Source organism: Rhinolophus sinicus, linkage group LG14, assembly GCF_036562045.2.
Source record: "Rhinolophus sinicus isolate RSC01 linkage group LG14, ASM3656204v1, whole genome shotgun sequence".
Taxonomy (NCBI): Eukaryota; Metazoa; Chordata; class Mammalia; order Chiroptera; family Rhinolophidae; genus Rhinolophus; species Rhinolophus sinicus.
In genome coordinates this window covers 44,748,539-44,765,551 of record NC_133763.1, presented here as the reverse complement: position 1 = coordinate 44,765,551, position 17,013 = coordinate 44,748,539, and the positions used below count along the sequence as shown (strand labels likewise).

Below are 17,013 nucleotides of genomic sequence, written 5' to 3'. Positions count from 1 at the left end.
CCAGAAAGCTGAATTACTCAGCTAATGGGCAGGTAGATTGTATTATAGGAAATTATGTGCTTTCACTTGTGTACTTTTTAAAATGATAGGTTTTTTTGTAGAAATAATTTGTGTAACTACTAGAGTTGAGCCCTAATATTTTACATTTTGAAATCTCTTCTTTTCAGTGATAGCACTCGTGTTATATTTTATGATGCCTATTGTGAATGTAAGTGAAGTACTTGGACCCTTGTGCCTTATGTTACTCATGGGAACTGTCCACTGTCAAATTGTGTCCACTCAGATAACCAAGCCATCCGGAAATAATGGAAATCGAAGACGAAGGTGAGATGAGAAATTACACTTGGAGTTGTGTATTTTCTGGGAGAGGCATGGTCAACATTTACAAAATCTTTGATTGAAGTAATAAAAATACCAATTTGCATATAATTTTCATTATTTCTTGGCTTAAAAAAAAATAAATGTTTCACTTTTCTGCTTGATGTTAAGAAACCTTGTCATGAATTTTTAATCCAGTGTGGGATTTTTGTCATTAGAGTTGCTTAAAAGGAATTTCCTGTACTATTCCTGTAGTATTCTTTATTAAAATTTATACTGATTTTGAAAAAATATTCTTCAAAATTCAGTCTTAATCAAAATTTGAAAATTCAGTATAAATAAGGATCTTAGTACATTGGGTTAGTGCTACTAAAATTTTACCTTTTTTCAATAATTACAAGAAAAATGGATTTCTAAGTATTCTAAATTTTTAATAAAGGTTGACTTTTTTCTACACATTGAATTCATGTCATGTTTTCATTGGTTATGTGCTATGTGTGGGTTTTGAAATTGTTAAAGGTTTCTTAAGTATATGTAGTATGATCTTTCCTCAGAATATCTAGATTTTTGTTCCCCTAAGTAACTACTAAATAAGTTTTTTTTCATTTGTTGTAATGAATTTTAGCATATTTATTCTTATTTATGAATGTTATTTTCAAATCAAATTTTTTCTCCAAAAAAGATTCCTTGAAAATTCAGTTCAATTGATTTAATGTTTGCTGAGGAAATCAAATGTGCTGTGTCTCGTTGGTATTTCTAGGCTATCTCTTTTAACTGCATAGGGTATCAATAAGTGATCAGTTGCTATTATTTTGTGATCTCCTGATTAAATGTGCCACATTGGTAGATTTCTGACATCCATATTTAAAGAAATTGTTCCTTCTGCCAGTGGTACCTGAAAAGACTCTCAGTCATACAGGTGAAAATTTTCTTCTCATAACCGTTTTGAATAGTAGTTCTCTTTAATGACCGAACAAAATGATAGCCCAGGACTTGCTTGGAATCTGTTTTTGCCCTTAAGTCAGATATATTCCTGCACATTTGTCCTCATTACATGAAGTTCACCATATTTAATTTCAGGTAGTAATCTGTTACTATAATTTCCTAGAAGGATATTTAGGGCAGAAATAGAAAAGGTCTTGAATAATCTGAAGTTATTGAAGTATTATTTTTTTTATAGAAAATTACGAAAAACCGTAAATGGTGATGGGAGCCGAGAAAATGGAAATAACTCCTCTGATAAAGTCAGAGAAGTAGAAACTGTGGGACCTGTACCCTTTATTCGTGGTTTTTGGGGGACTCTCTTTGGCAACAGGTGGGAAGTCTTACATTGGAATTTTTACTTGATTTTGTATTTGTATTAGTATTTACATGGTATATAATCTGATTAGGTCATAGGAGTATATAGTGTAAGCATATTATCCTTGTGGTGTGAATTTTAGGGCTTTAGAATGAATTACTTAAAACGTCTCTGTTGTCTGTCGTGTTACCTGTAAATCCAGTAATCTACCATCAGAGTTTCATTCTGTTTGATCTTTAATGATTTTTTAGACCACAAGATTACAGAAATGCAAGTATTCTGAAAGGGTAACTATTTTAAGCCATCTGGGAGAAAGAGGAGAGAAAGAAGGGTTTTAAAAAGATGAGGTATTTTACAGTGTGAAAGCTGCTCCCTCCTTAGAAATGGTGTCTAGGGCTGCAGGACAAAGAGAAGTGGATCCAAGACAAATTCTGCCTCCTCGATGATTTGGCAGGCTGTGACAGCTTCAGTATGCCTCAGAGAAATACTTCTTTTGCCATCTATTAATGAGTGTGACTCAGAAATAAAGTTCTTTTGCAGTTCCTTTTTTGAAGATGAGAAGTATGTTCACATACTTTTCTAAAGATACGTCTGCACTCCACTCTTGAGTTGAGGTGTTTGAGTTCTTCGTATTGAACATTGTACTGGGCACTGGGAATCCCCATTCTCAGTGATTTTACCATCCAATTAGGAAGAGAAAAGTAGCCGGTATGATGCAGTCACAGCAATGTAAAAAAAAAAAAGTATAAATAATTACATGCGGCCGAGAGGCCATGCGTTCAGCAGATGGAGTGATTTTTCTGGGGTGAAGTAGTCAGCAGGAGTCATGAAGAAGCTGAGAGATGTCAGGCTTTGAGGGACCCGGAGAAGGGAGGACATTCTGTCAAATGGCACCTATAGGTGTGAGGTAGGGATTGTCATTGTGTCTGAGGAGGAAAGTGGAGAAGACTGGGAACCTCTTCCTGTGCAAAACTGAAGTCCAGGCTTCCTCTCAGTTAATTGACATGAGTCTTCGAGACTAGGGATTATCCATGAGTCTTTCTATACCTTTAGCAAGCTAGAAATCTGAAAAATATGATTTCTGAATTTTCTTGATATCCAGAATAAGATATTATACTCCTCAGAAGAGAATCGTTTCATGGAAGATAATTACTTTCAGAAAACTAGTCAGTAAACTTTTGTCCTTTTTGAAAAAATAGGATTAAAGGAGTAAAATTAATATGTAACAAAGGGACTGAAACGGACAATGACTCAAGTAATCTGCTTCCTGTCATTAAGAAGAGACAGTGTCGACCAGATACTAAAATGTGGCAAACGACAGAGAAAGCAAAATTTTCCGATGGAGAAAAGTGCCGTAGGGTAAGATTTCAATGAGTATAAATGTGACAACATCTTTTCTTTCCCGTGTAAAATTTTCCTATTCTTAGACTGCTAGAATCACAACAAAATAGATGCTAATAGGTGTGCATAATTTGTCTTAACAAATAAGGTAAGGACATGAAAAGGCGACTGTAGCTTATTCTTCTAATTTCTAGGACAAGAACTTGTTACTGCTTCTGCTGTTGACCCAGCCTCAGCAGTAGGCTGGGGGGTTTAATAACCAACCAGCTTAGTGCAGAGGCGGCTGTGTCATATTCCACAGTCAGTGATGGTGTGGTGACGATTCGGGAAACTGTTCTCTAGGTTTAGGTACAGATGTTCTGCTCTGTGTCTGTAACAACACTTCTACTTTATAGTCTTGAAATAGTTTTTCTCATTTGTTAAACTGTAGCATTTCATAGTTACACAAGTAGCTAATATTTTTGAGTCATTGCTACAACCAGGCACTATTCTAAGTCTTTACATGTAGTAACTCCTTTCATTTTTTTCCCAGTAACTCGGGGAACTGGGTGCTTTTATTATCATTGCTTTTCAGACAAAGAAACAGATTCAGAGAGGTACAGAAACTTGCCTAAGGTTACATAGCTAAGAAGCAGAAGAGCTGTGATTCAGAGTTAGAGTTTGGCTGGACCCTGTGCCTCTCTTAGCGCTGCATAACGCTGCCTCATTATTTCTGCTGCCTCATTATTTAGGCTATTTAGTAGCCAATTCAATACTCTTCTTTATCGAGACCAAGCCCTATATAGGTTTGCTCAGCTTGGGTTTTGTTGCCTTTTGCTGCTTCTTAGTTTTACATGGTTTTTTGTTTTCACGTGTGCAGTTTACCAGAGTATTTTGGGCTGCCCTCTGTGAAGGAATTACTGTTCTCTTTACAGGAGGCTCTGGAACAGGTGGGTAATGGGATGTCAGATGAGCTGTCGAGTGAGGAAGATGGTGAAGCCCGGACACAGATGATGATTCTGCGTCGGAGCGTGGAAGGGGCCTCTAGTGACAATGGCTATGAAGTCAAGAACAGAAAATCAATACTCTCAAGGCACATAAACTCTCAGGTAATTTGTCTTTTAGTTTACAATAGGATAGGAATTAACTCCTAAATCCTTGAGCAGTAGCAGGGCACTTCACATGCTTTCCTATTGTGTGTTGGCTTGATTTTTTGGCAGGTAAAGAAAACCACTACCAACTGGTATCATGTTGTGCGGGATTCAGATAGTCTGGCCGAATCAGAATTTGAATCAGCAGCCTTCAGTCAGGTAATCCTTTTGAGAGATCGCTGTTGAAAGAGTATTCTCCAGTCTAAGAACATTATCCATTCCTTTTCAATTGGTTGTCCTGAAGTCGCGTTTATATTTGCCTGCCCCTCTCCTGCCTTAGCCGCCTGTCCACCTACCGAGCAGCTTCTGTATGACTACCTGCCCTCAGAAAGAGAAGGACCTCTTTTCACTTTGACTCTGATTTTAAAAGTATCATTGCTGATGCTCAGAAAGAGGCTACTCAGTCCTCAAAAGATGGGACGCTTACATAATGTTCACTTAGAATATGGAGTTTATTCCTAAGCACCGTTCGTTCCCATGTTATGTGGGATTGACACTGCTGAGGACAGACTTGGGAGAGGACCCCCAAGAGATGGGAGCAGGGAATCCCATCCGGAAGGCTGGTGGGCATATTACACACCTGGAGTATAATAACTCAGAGGTGGGCAGGGTTGATGGTGGGTTTGGGGATGTGGGTTTGGTTTTGAATGACGAAGCAATCGGGGTCAGGGACAGACTTTAATCTTGATGTTTGTACCGCAGGAGAGCTGGGTGGTCCGTCCTTTTCTCTGCTGATTACCCTTTTCTGTGTTTGGCTGGGCCCCCGGACGTGACTAGACCTATAGTCACCCTCACAATGTTTAGAATAGGGGAAGCTTTGGGTGTCAGAGGGCTCAGCCATGCCTACATCCAGGCTCGGTCCTCTGGAAAGGCTTGCAGGCGCCACTCCACCCTAGGACAGCTTAGTTGAACAATCCCCTAACTTGCCAGTAACTTCTGAGAGGGAGTCTTTTTAAAGTCCTGCTTGTTAGAGAGTCATCAGAGTTTAACATTTGAATATTAAAATGTATTATTATGTGAAGCCTTGTGAACAGATGAGTACGTGGTTATCAGCTTATGAAAGCTGGCCAGCCATCCCCATAGATAACTCGTTTTCGTTTTATTTCAGATAGGTAATTGTTTTTTTTAAAATGAATGAAAAAAATGTTGTTTTGTTTTCCTTTAAAGGGCTCCAGATCTGGTGTGAGTGGAGGTTCTCGAAACCTCAACATGTCAAGAAGAGACTCAGAAAGCACCCGCCAGGACTCGGAGACCGAAGACATGTTATGGGATGACCTGCTGCATGGTCCAGAGTGCAGGTCGTCTGTCACCAGTGACAGTGAGGGGGCCCATGTGAATACCCTTCACTCAGGGACCAAACGTGACCCCAAAGAGGACGTTTTTCAGCAGGTATATAAAGGTGATGGGAATAGCTAATGTTGTGTATTTGCCATGTGCCAGGCACTGTACTGTCTCATTTAACTTTATAATAATCCTGTAAGGTGGATGCTGTTATTATCTCTAATTTAGAGATGAGAAAATTGAGCATAGCTTGTAAATGAAGATGTTGGGGTTAGAATTTGGGAGGGGGTACTCTAGAATTGCCCTAACCTACGTTTTTCTTCGTAATACTTTTGCTCATTATTTTCCTTAGAGTGATCCTTACTTAATAATATTCATTTTACGAGTATATGAGCGAGGTTGTTTGAATGGTACATCAACCTCATGTTACGTTTTTACAGACATCCCTGTATTGTATATGAGTTACTGGGAAATGGCATTGCTTGCTTCTCAAATAGTGTATAAACCAACTGATGCTTTTAGTTTTAGGTTTTATATTAATACATAAAATCAGACAGCCTAGAATTGGATATTCCTTAGGAGGTATTTCAACCTTCCACCCGATGTAGGAATTCATTCTACACCTGTTAAAATTTGTTTACCACGTACCCATCACATGGCAGTAATAGTCTCCACTTCTTAGGAATGGTGTGACATGTCTAAGGAAGATAATATAAAGTCCTGCTTGTTAGAGACTTAGCACAATGCCTGGCGAAGTGTATACATCAAACCTTCAGAGGCTAAATCAAACCTCTGCGTAAATACTTCTGGAGCTGGAATGATTGTGATTTCATGAGACAGCTTGATACACTGCTGGACATATTGAATGATTAAGAAACTGTTGTCATAGCAACCTTCCAGATATTTGACAATGGTCATGATTCTTCTTTGTTTTTTTGTTTTTTAGGCTAAATATTTCCACAGTGACTTACAAATAGTAGATGAAGGATATGCATTTGTGTAATTATTGACTTTTCTTGATCCTAAGATACCATTGATTTAGGTCACACATTTTCATGAAAAAAAGAAATCCTTCATTAAATGTATACAATTTTAAAAAACTAATTAGGAACAACGTACATTTTCTCATTAAACTTTTAAGCTTCTTTCTCTGCTGTTGCTTGCAAAGTTTGAATATAAATATTCTTTACATTCATCTGACGAGGCATCTAAATGACAGTAGCCCTCAGTAGTTACGTGCAGCATCACGATGGTCTCGACCTCCTTTGCACTTTGGGGATCAGCAATATAATATTAAGGCATATAGAAGAATCAGTGGGTAAGATACACTCACCATGTCGCAGGGAACTCTCTTCCCAGTCCCCCCACCTAAGCTGCTCTTCTTTCAGTCCCTGCATTTCTGAATGCCACTACTAACCACTCAAGGCTGAAACCCTGGGGTCATTCATGACTTCACTCTCTTCACCGTGTTTCTGATGGGTCATCACTTCCTCTCGATTCATCTGCCCTCTCGCGTCTGCCCTGCTTGGTACACACCATCATCGTCAGCTCTCACCTGGGTCATTACAGTAGCCCCTCTAAGCTGACTCCCCACCGTTTCATTTTCCACACTGCCGCCAGTGTGATGTTTCTAAAATACAAAACTGATGCCACTCCTCTTGAAATCCTTTCATTGCTTTTGTTCCCCTGTTGGATGATTTGTTTCTGTTCCTCTATTTGTCTGATACGGTCTCATCTCTGACCGTCCCTTCCCCGCCCCTCCAGTGGTGTACTTTAACTCCAATGAACTACTTCCAGTGTCTGAAACGTGCCGTCTTTCATGTGCCTTCACACACACTGGCTTCTTTGCCCGGAACTCACTTTTCTCCAATACCCATTCCTTTGGCTCACTTCTCTTGATTTTTTAGGTCTTGGCTCAAGTGATACCTTCCCAGGAAGCCTTTCCTGTAGGCTCCTAAATGAGCACACTCTGCTCCCCTTATCGCACTGTATAGGAGCTCCATTTAATCATGTGTCTTTCATGAGTCTCTAAGCTCCACATGTAAAGGACCACATTTATCTTGTTCACCATTGTATCCATAGTGTGTGTTACGTAGTAGGTACTTGATACATATTTTTTTAGCCAAATCAATGATCGACTCAATAAATGCCCATCAGCATTATGCTGAGCATTGCGGTAGAAAGTGAATAAATCATATTTGTTAGAAACTTTAGTTTGGGATAAGATGCTTATATGGGAGACGTCACGTAGAGGACACTCAAACAGCAGTGTGTAATTAGATGCTAATTTGATATGGACTATAAGGTTTTCAATTTCAGAAAAGGGCCAGACGAGGCTTGTGGTGGTCAGAGAGGACCTTGTGGGTGAAATGGCACTGGAGCTGGTACTTGAAGACATGATGTGGCAGAGGAAATGGGGCTTTTTCATTGTGACCCTCTCTTGAGCTTGCTATGCTTTGCTGTGTCCTGATTAGACTAGAGAGAGGCTTCAGTCGTCAGTTACTCATGTGGTAACTAAGACCTATTAGCATCTCTGGTACCTAACTTCCTGCTACCCCCAATACAGTTGTGTTGCTCTAGAAATACTTTCCTCCTTAAATCCTGTAAATACACCAGGCTCATCCTCACTTGCACAAGTTTAGAGAGGAGAGCAAACTTGGAGATCATGCAACCCTACTTTATAGAAGACAATTAGCCCCTCTCCAGGTAAGGAAATGGCTTAGTAAAGAAAAAAGGACCAGAAGTCTGCCCATAGAAGTGGGAGCTGGAGAGATGAGCTTTGTCAGCGGAGAAAATAGAGCGATGAGGCCGACCATTGGGGAAGTGAGCTCGGGAGACGGACAGAGGGGGAAGATCTAATGGAGGAGAGAAAGAAGGACTGAATAGAAATTGTTTTCTGTTTTTCTTCTTAGAATCATTTATTCTGGCTTCAGAACTCAAGTCCTGCCTCTGATCGAGTTAGTGCAATAATCTGGGAAGGAAATGAGTGCAAAAAGATGGATATGTCTGTGTTGGAAATAAGTGGCATCATTATGAGCAGGGTAAGATTTAATAACTTTCCAGATTTTCCAAAAAAATCTATTTAGTGATCAGCAGCTATTTCATAGAATTTATATAGTGATCAAAACACTGACTCTGCTTTTGAAACACAAATATATGTATTTTTAATTTTGTAGTCAGAATATTTATGTGGTAGTATTTTTTGAATTTGTTCCAGAGGTCTCTATGAACATGATCAATTGTTCAGTTAGACTCTACAAATATTCCTTATCTCATGTCAGGCTAATTTTTAATAAGATCTAAAAATCATAAGTCTGTACATTATTTTTATTTTTATTTCTTTTAGATTTAAAATTTATTTAGTTTTTAATAATCAAATCGTATTTGATAAATACTCCATTCAGCTATACAGTAATGATGGACATACTGAATTAATTCCCAGGTTAACACGTATCAGCAAGGAGTAGGTTATCAGATGCTGGGAAATGCCGTCACCATCGGATTAGCATTTTTTCCTTTTTTACATCGACTTTTCCGTGAGAAGAACCTTGACCAGCTCAAGTCCATTTCAGCAGAGGAGATCGTTACTCTCTTTTGTGGGGCACCACCTGTTACACCTATTATTATTTTGTCTCTAATTACTTTTTTTGAACGATTGTGTCTTACGTGGATGTTTTTCTTTATGATGTGTGTGGCAGAGAGAACGTATAAACAGGTTGGTAGAAACTTTCGTAAAATTTCTTACCTCTACTTTTGTCTATGATATTCCATTGAGTTGTTTTTGTCCTCTTGTTTTCTTCTTTCTCCAAAAGTTAATGTGGGCAATGAAGATGGGTCAGTAGGCTTTCGGTGTTTGTGGGTTTAACACTTGTGACACTGATTGTTCACAGATAACTTGCTGTAATCTGGGATTTTGTTGCACCCACGTGTGGGAGTCAGTGGCTCAGCCAGCGAGTGCTCTTAGCTAACTTAGCACCTGTGCCTCACTGTGCCTTTGCTGGGTTTCATCCGTAGCATGTGTAGTAATTCTCATGGTTAAAATGTTTCTGTAAAAAAGGGCCTAGTGAGAATTTAAAGGATTGAAATTTGGTACGAGTTAGGGATTGAGGATTTAGTGTATTGATATGTATAAAAAACATGATTTTGAATGGAAATGGAATTTGAGAGTAAGACAGACTTCTGTATAAACATTTGTTGGTGAAGTTGGGAATTCACCAAGTTCTGCAAAGAATATTCGTTGAAAATGTCAAGAGTGCGCCATGTTGTGAAGAAGTATATTACTATATCATGTGCTTTGCAAGCAACAGGGTAGTGAGCTGTTAACAAAGTTTTTCACTGCCTTAGTGATCACCGATTAGAATTTCATTCTTTTAATAATTTTTATATGCCAGGGATATTGTTTACAATCATGTAAGCACACAGAGACATGTACATTTCACTTTGTCTTTTTTTTTTTTTAATCTCCTCTAGAGATTTTTATTTGCAAAACTCTTCAGCCATATTACTTCTGCCAGGAAAGCTAGGAAATATGAAATACCTCATTTCAGACTTAAAAAGGTGGAGAACATTAAGATATGGTTATCATTGCGTTCCTTTCTAAAGGTGAGTTTTATTTTATTAACATAGAAGAATATGCAAAAATATGCAGAAAACATGCTCATTGAAAGTTCTGGCAGCTGATACTCAATAGGCAGTGTAGCTGTAGGTACTGGACAGATTATGTTAGTGGCTGACAGACTTGCTGGAAGTGGTACATCTGCAAAGCTGCTAGAGGTAAGTAAGGAAAAGCTTCGAAAGGGAAAAGAAAATTTAAATTCCTAGGGCAGAGCGATAAATTGAATATTGCATCTTTGTCTGACTTGGTGGGAAATATGCCAGCTGGAAATAAGTCAGTAAATCAGTCACGCCCTTAATTTGGAGCAGCATGGATTTCAGTGCTTCATTAAAGTTGAAGGTGTCCAAACTGTGTTCAAGTCGTGTGTCAGAAACTGCTTATTAAAGTTGATGTTCACAGTACCGAGGCTGCTGCTGTCTCTGACCTAACGTGCAAACCCGTGTGTCTCCCCCCACAGAGGCGGGGGCCGCAGCGTTCCGTGGATGTGGTTGTGTCATCAGTCTTCCTCCTGACCCTTTCGATTGCTTTCATTTGTTGTGCCCAGGTAAATGGTCCAGACCTGTTTTAGACCACTGTGTTTAAGTATATATATATTTTTAATGTGTCTAAATTTCTTCTGCCATTTTGAACGCTTGTTAATTTTCTTAACTTTGGAAATGAGAATAAAGATGATTTTGAAAACTATTAAGGGCATGCTAATTTAGTTTTAGTTGCTAATCTTTGACTGATGATAAGGCTGTCATACCACAATGGTGGCAAAGTAGTGATTTTTCTGACTCCATCATTCCTTCTACATTTATTCTCACTCGAAGGTAGACCTTTCCTTTGTTTCCCATTCATTCATTCACTCATTCATTTATTATACTATGGACTCATGTATTCTTGTTTTTATCCAGTGAACTATGACCTATTACTATATTTGTTTTGATGCCTAAATTGTTCCAGATTTGGACAGTAGGAGACCCTTGAAGTCCCTTCCTGTGTCCTTTTTGACAGGGCCCTGTATGTATTTTGTGTTTTTGGCACTTCTGTGCTTTCTCCATTACAAGAAGTTACAGGTTTATCATACACTTTCTCATTTATTGAGTTTAAACTGAATTCTTCTGTGTTTAGAGAACATAACTCTGAATGTTTTCAGTCCTTTGAATATGTAGAGGGTTGCTTTATTACCTAGTTTTATTAAATCTTCCACCAGCACTTTGAAAGAATTTATATTCTGTTGTTTAGGGAACAATGTTCTCTATATAAAAATTAGTCCAAGTTTATTAGTTGTGAAATCTCCTACTGTGTTTCCCTGAAAATAAGACCTAGCCAGACAATCAGCCGTACTGCGTCTTTTGGAGCAAAAATTAATATAAGACCTGATCTTATATTGTATTATATAGGACCTGGTCTTATATTTTAGTAAAATAAGACCGCATCTTATATTAATTTTGCTCCAAAAGATGCATTAGAGCTGATTGTCCGGCTAGGTCTTATTTATGGGGAAACAGGGTATATACTTTACTCACTTTTTTAGTCTGCTTATTCTGTCAGCCATTGGTAGAAGTATGTTCAAGTCTACTGTCATGGTGGATTTATCTTTTTCTCCTTATATTTGTCAGTTTTTGCTGTATATGTTTTGAAACTATGGAACTGAGTGCATACAGATTTAGAATTGTTATCCATCTTGGTGGATTGACTTTTATGTCCTTTATAGTTACTTCTTTTCTCAATCCAGGATCCAATTGAGGATCACATATTGTATTTAGTTGTCATGTCTCTTTAGTCTCCTTTAATCTGGAATAGTGTTAGGTCTTTCTCTTTCATGGACCTTAGGAAATGTCGCTATTTCTAGTGTTATGTTTCGTAACATCTGCCCTATTTGATATCAGTTTATACCATCTGTCCTTTCCCTAGTTTTTGCATGTTATATCTTTGTCTACCCTATTTCATTTATTTTGACTTCATATTTTAGTTGTGTCTCTTGTAATCAGCATGTCCTTTTTTCATTTCTTATTTCTTATCCAGCCTAACAGTCTTAGTGTTTTGGAGTATCTGGCCCATTTAAACTTAATGTAATTACTATAACTACAAACACGATTTGGTTCCTATTTGGTCTACCTGTTAATTTTCCTTTCTCCTCTCCTTTCTTGCCATCAAATATTCTTTAATAGTCTATTTAATCCTGTTAACTTGTTATATGTTCTTTTGTTACTAGTCACCTCAGAGATTACAACTTAACATCCTGAGCTTATAGTCTAATAAAATTATTGATTTACCTCTTCCTCGATAATGCTAGGACCTTAGAGCACTTTATCTCATTTATCCATTCACTTTTTGTATTATTAGTGTCCTTCATTTAAATTTTACATACATTTCAAACCCACAAGATGTAATTATTATTTTTTGTCATCAGTTATTCATTTATATTTACCTACATGTTTATCCTTTCCGTATCTTTTCATTAGTTCTTGCATTTCTGTTGTTCTCTGGATTATTTTCCTCCTGCTTGAAGAATCTGCTGGTGATGACTTCTCTCAGTTTTTGTTTGAAAATGTCTTTCATCACTTTCATGTTTGAAGGATATTGTCACTGAGTGTAGATTTCTAGGTTGCCAGTTACTTTTGGCACTTGTAGGATTCTATTGTTCTTCTGATTTCCATATTTTATCTTGAGAAGTCAACTGTTATTGTTATGGCTGCTCTTTTAAAAGTAGCATCCTTTTTCTCTGGCTGGTTTAGAGAGTTTTCTTTGTGTTTGGTTTTGTAGCAGTTTGGCTGTGGTTTGTGTATAAGTTATCTATTGCTTACAGCAAATTGTATCACCTGCTAAGGAGGTGGGCCTCGGTTGCTACCAGTTACTACTTTCCTCCCCCCGTTATAAGTAATTGGCAAGGGTGAACACCTGACCCAGACCAAGCTAAACATATTCCCTCTTTTGAAAATTATTAATAGAAGTGAAAACCCGAGCTATCAGTGGTGGACTTTGGAGAAGAAAGGTCAGTAGGGGTCAGGGGGGCCGGCAGGATGCTGTGATAAACTAAGGCTGGAACAAGACAAAGTAGCGGGGAGCAGTAAACGAGAGTCTTGCAAGGCAGTGGAATTAGCTAAGAGGAGTGGAGATGGGAGCCCAAATGGCCCTGGGGAAGAGAGATGGAGAAGGCAGCTGCTTGGTGACTTCCTATTTTTCGAAAGGCCTGCAATTGGTCTCTGTGAGGAGTCTCTGTATGTGTTTCAGTAAATTCCGTTGTACATTGGGCTTGCCTGAATAAATTTCTTTACTTTCAGATCAAGAAAAAACTTTTGAAAAATCCAAAAACTTTTACCAGAAAACTTGCCATATAGCAGGCATTCAATAACTGGTAGCTACTGCTGCTGTTGTTACTCAGAGCCTAAAGTGGAGTAAAGAACTGAGCCTCAGGATTTTCTAGTCATACCAGTGAGATATGTCCATGTGTTTTAGGGAGCACTACTAGTCATAAGCAAATTTAGTACTTGGAAAAATGGTCACCATATAATTGTGAGTGGGCATACTGGTGGCTAAAGAGGCTGGAAATGCATTTGTCTTATTTCACCTATTGTATTAGGTTTTCCTCCTTTGTTACTTCCAGACCCTTGCTGTCTTTCATGCAGAGGAGAAAGTCCAGTAAATGTAGAGAAATACATAATGACTAATTAGATAGATAGTACTTTATGAGTTAAAATTCTTCTGCTTTAAGTCTTAAAATATTGGTATCTTGTAAATGTTTTTAAATTGCTAGCATAAAGGAGGAATTACAAATTTTAAGACAAATGAAAAACTACTTTTTTTTTTTTTGGTCCCTCATATAGGTTCTCCAAGGACATAAAACTTTCCTGAATGATGCTTATAATTGGGAGTTTTTGATCTGGGAAACAGCTTTACTGCTTTTTTTACTGCGCCTGGCCTCATTGGGGTCTGAAACCAATAAGAAATACAGCAATGTTTCAATATTACTTACTGAACAGGTATTGATTGGCCCCTGTCAGTTTGGTTCAGTGGTTAGAGATGGCATAATAAGGTTTGTGCAGAAGATTCAGGGTTGAGTCCTGATTCTGACACTGTCTAGCCATGTGACCCTATAAGTCACTCTGCCATTGTTTCCATATGTAATTGTTTCCTTCTTATAAAATGTGAATAGTATCTTCCCCACCTGCTCCCAGGACTGTATGAAGTAAGTAAGATCTAATGGATTGAAAATACTTTGGATACTATAAAGTGTTTTTTTTTATTGGTGGGAACAGAGCATAATTTTAATCTCATATTTTACATCAAATATTGGATCTTAAGAGTTCTTGTCTTTTAAGTATGTAGAATAAGCTTCTTGAATTTCTTCTGTAGCAGCCATAGAATGCATTCAGTGTTTGGAAAATACTTGTTCTTTATTATGTGAATAGCTATTATTATTGAGCAATGTTTCTCATAAATATAGAGTAGTATGAAGTTTTTTTAAATTTTAAAAAATTTCATGTTTATAAGTTTTAAATAAAAACATTTGGTGTCATTAGTTTCTTATTTTAGAATTATAGTAGAGAATTTTTCCTATAAGAGATAAAATACGGAGTAAGTTAAAGACAACTATCTCCTTCCATTCCAAAAATGTTTAATATGGATGTTAGATTATTTGGGATATACCAAGAAGAGTAAGATATCATTTTTGATCTCAAAGAGTTTATAGTCTAATTGTTATGTTATAATTAATATTAGATTTTTCATTGTTTTGATATTTAAATTGCTTCCTCATTTTTTCCGTCATTAAATAACTTTTTTTGTGTGTGTGCGTGTGCCAAACTTGACTCCTCAGGGGTTGGGGGCTAGGGTACATGACAGATGTGCTCTGTAGAAATAGCTGTTGGAATTTCCAATTTTATTTTACTTGAAAACATGATTTTCAAAATGTGCCAGATTCAGTGCAGTATATATATCTTTTTCTATGACCTTTACCTTAATCTTTATTCCTTCCCTTAGATTAACTTATATCTTAAGATGGAAAAAAAGCCAAATAAGAAAGAACAGCTTACCCTAGTAAACAATGTATTAAAACTCTCCACCAAATTGTTGAAAGTAAGTAGTTTCCTCCGATACACGTTTACTACCATTTAAATCATGCTTTACTTCTTTGAGAAGACCTTAGTAACAAGCTGTGTAGATTGAAAATGCCAACTTCATAGTTTTGGGTTAATGACTGTATAAGAGAAAATTTCCTGTCTTGTTACCCAGGTTCTGGTGCTTGCTGATATCTGTCATATTTCTTAAATAACATTAAAAAAAAAGAACCACAAGTAGCATATTGCTTGAATCCACCTTTAAAAACTCAGCTAATGGAAAAGTAGGTGAACTCCATTAGAGGCTTTTTTTGAAGGTAGCTATTGAACATTAAAGAAAGACGGCCTTAAGCGGTCACCCTCACCCAAGACTTAAAAAACAGCCCAGAATCACTGATAGCTGTTGAGAAGCCATGTATCTCATCTCGGTGCTTTCATGTTTCTGTAGGAACTGGACACACCATTTCGACTCTATGGGCTGACAATGAATCCTTTAATCTACAATATCACACGAGTAGTTATCCTTTCTGCCGTCTCAGGTGTTATAAGTGATCTTCTAGGATTTAATATACGAGTAAGTGTGACTACCACTCTGTAGCATCTGCCTTAGTCTTAAAACTTACTATATGTAATAATGATCTTTGTTCTTCATTCTGTGTGTGTGGGGGTGGGGAGAGAGAAAGAGAGAGGCTGGCAGGAAATAACTCTTGAAGAGATAGACATTTTGATTGGTGGTCCATAGGCTTCTCAGCTTAGGTTTTCTCATATTACACAAGTACAATAGACTATTCTCTCAAATGGAACAAAAAAATCAAGTTTGAGTCTCATGTCAAGTTACTAGCATGGACTGGGTAAGGGTTTTCCATTGATCTAGGGAAATGTACAGAGGCAGAATGAATGAAAACCAAAACCCATCAACTGCAGTACGTTCTTTTTGATCCTGGAGATTTTTAGTGTTTTTTTCCTCTGTGGTATTCTGTGGTTGCTGTTGCCGGAGTTAATACTTTTTCTTATTTGTAAAGGGTTCTTGGTTCATAGTCATGTAAGTGTACCTATAAACCCCACCCGTTTGTCTTAAAACTAACTTATTTTGGTGATTTTCTTTTCTTAGCTGTGGAAAATTAAACCATAAGCTGAGCCATGGCCTGGACTTGCTCCCCTTGCTGGCATCAACTTACCCATTAAGAAAAGATATCCCCGGAGAAACCATGAGATACCCACCTGCTTCTTCATATACGGAGGTGCCCTCGACTCAGCCTAATCTATCGAATGGTGTTTTCAGAGGAACCAGTCCTTTTCCAGTTGGACGTGTGTGCTGAAAACCTATATTTTCATGATTCTCAAACAATGTGAATAGTCAGGAGACTAAAGACTGTGTGTTTTGGTAACACAAGGACAACTTTCTAAGTTAGGAAATTTATTCTGGACATTTCAGTGCTGTTACAGTTATATATATTTACTGGAAATAGTCTTTTGGGTAACTATGGTAGATGCCCAAGCATGAAGCAAATATGCTTTGTTGGAAATATGCAAATTCGGTACTTTTGTATTACAGTCTATAGAATTGGAGATTCCATTTCTCTAGCACATGGAGGGGTCAAATTTAAACTATTTTAGGTGGAACCCAAATAAAATAACTTTATTGGAGAATTTCAGTTTGTAGGCTTTTTTTGTTGTTATTGAAGGAAAAAAAGTAACCTTTTAAACTGTGAGTTTCTGTTAAACAATGGAGAAAATTTTAATTCGCTTATAATTTTGAGGTTAACCTAGTAACCATGTAGATGTTGGTGAAAGGGTCATGCATAAAATACGCAATGTAATTCAGTGTGAGAAATTTAAGTGCATGCAAACCCATCCATGCCCATTGCACAACTTGGTGTCCATATAAAGCATCTGAGCTGGGTGTCCTATCACAGTACTAAGTGAAGCATTAATAGTTCACCTGTTACGCACTTTAACGTATCCAAATTTTAGTATAATTTC

The 17,013-nt window shown here is 37.5% G+C and overlaps 1 protein-coding gene across 2 annotated transcripts in view; it reads left to right on the top strand.

The window, feature by feature from the left end:
- PHTF1 (putative homeodomain transcription factor 1) overlaps positions 1–16,680 on the top strand; it is a 44,178-nt gene extending 27,498 nt beyond the window's left edge. The window contains exons 6-19 of one of the 2 annotated variants that reach the window (XM_019730380.2): positions 168–324; positions 1,499–1,633; positions 2,818–2,977; positions 3,874–4,047; positions 4,159–4,248; positions 5,257–5,478; positions 8,283–8,411; positions 8,813–9,085; positions 9,841–9,972; positions 10,443–10,529; positions 13,798–13,953; positions 14,954–15,049; positions 15,479–15,604; positions 16,142–16,680. In XM_019730380.2, coding sequence (XP_019585939.2) covers positions 168–324; positions 1,499–1,633; positions 2,818–2,977; positions 3,874–4,047; positions 4,159–4,248; positions 5,257–5,478; positions 8,283–8,411; positions 8,813–9,085; positions 9,841–9,972; positions 10,443–10,529; positions 13,798–13,953; positions 14,954–15,049; positions 15,479–15,604; positions 16,142–16,162 — 1,958 coding nt within the window. In that variant the 3' untranslated portion in view covers positions 16,163–16,680. The remainder of the gene's footprint in view (positions 1–167; positions 325–1,498; positions 1,634–2,817; positions 2,978–3,873; positions 4,048–4,158; positions 4,249–5,256; positions 5,479–8,282; positions 8,412–8,812; positions 9,086–9,840; positions 9,973–10,442; positions 10,530–13,797; positions 13,954–14,953; positions 15,050–15,478; positions 15,605–16,141) is intronic. The other variant, XM_019730381.2, reaches the window with a different exon arrangement.
- The last annotated feature ends 333 nt before the right edge of the window (positions 16,681–17,013 follow it).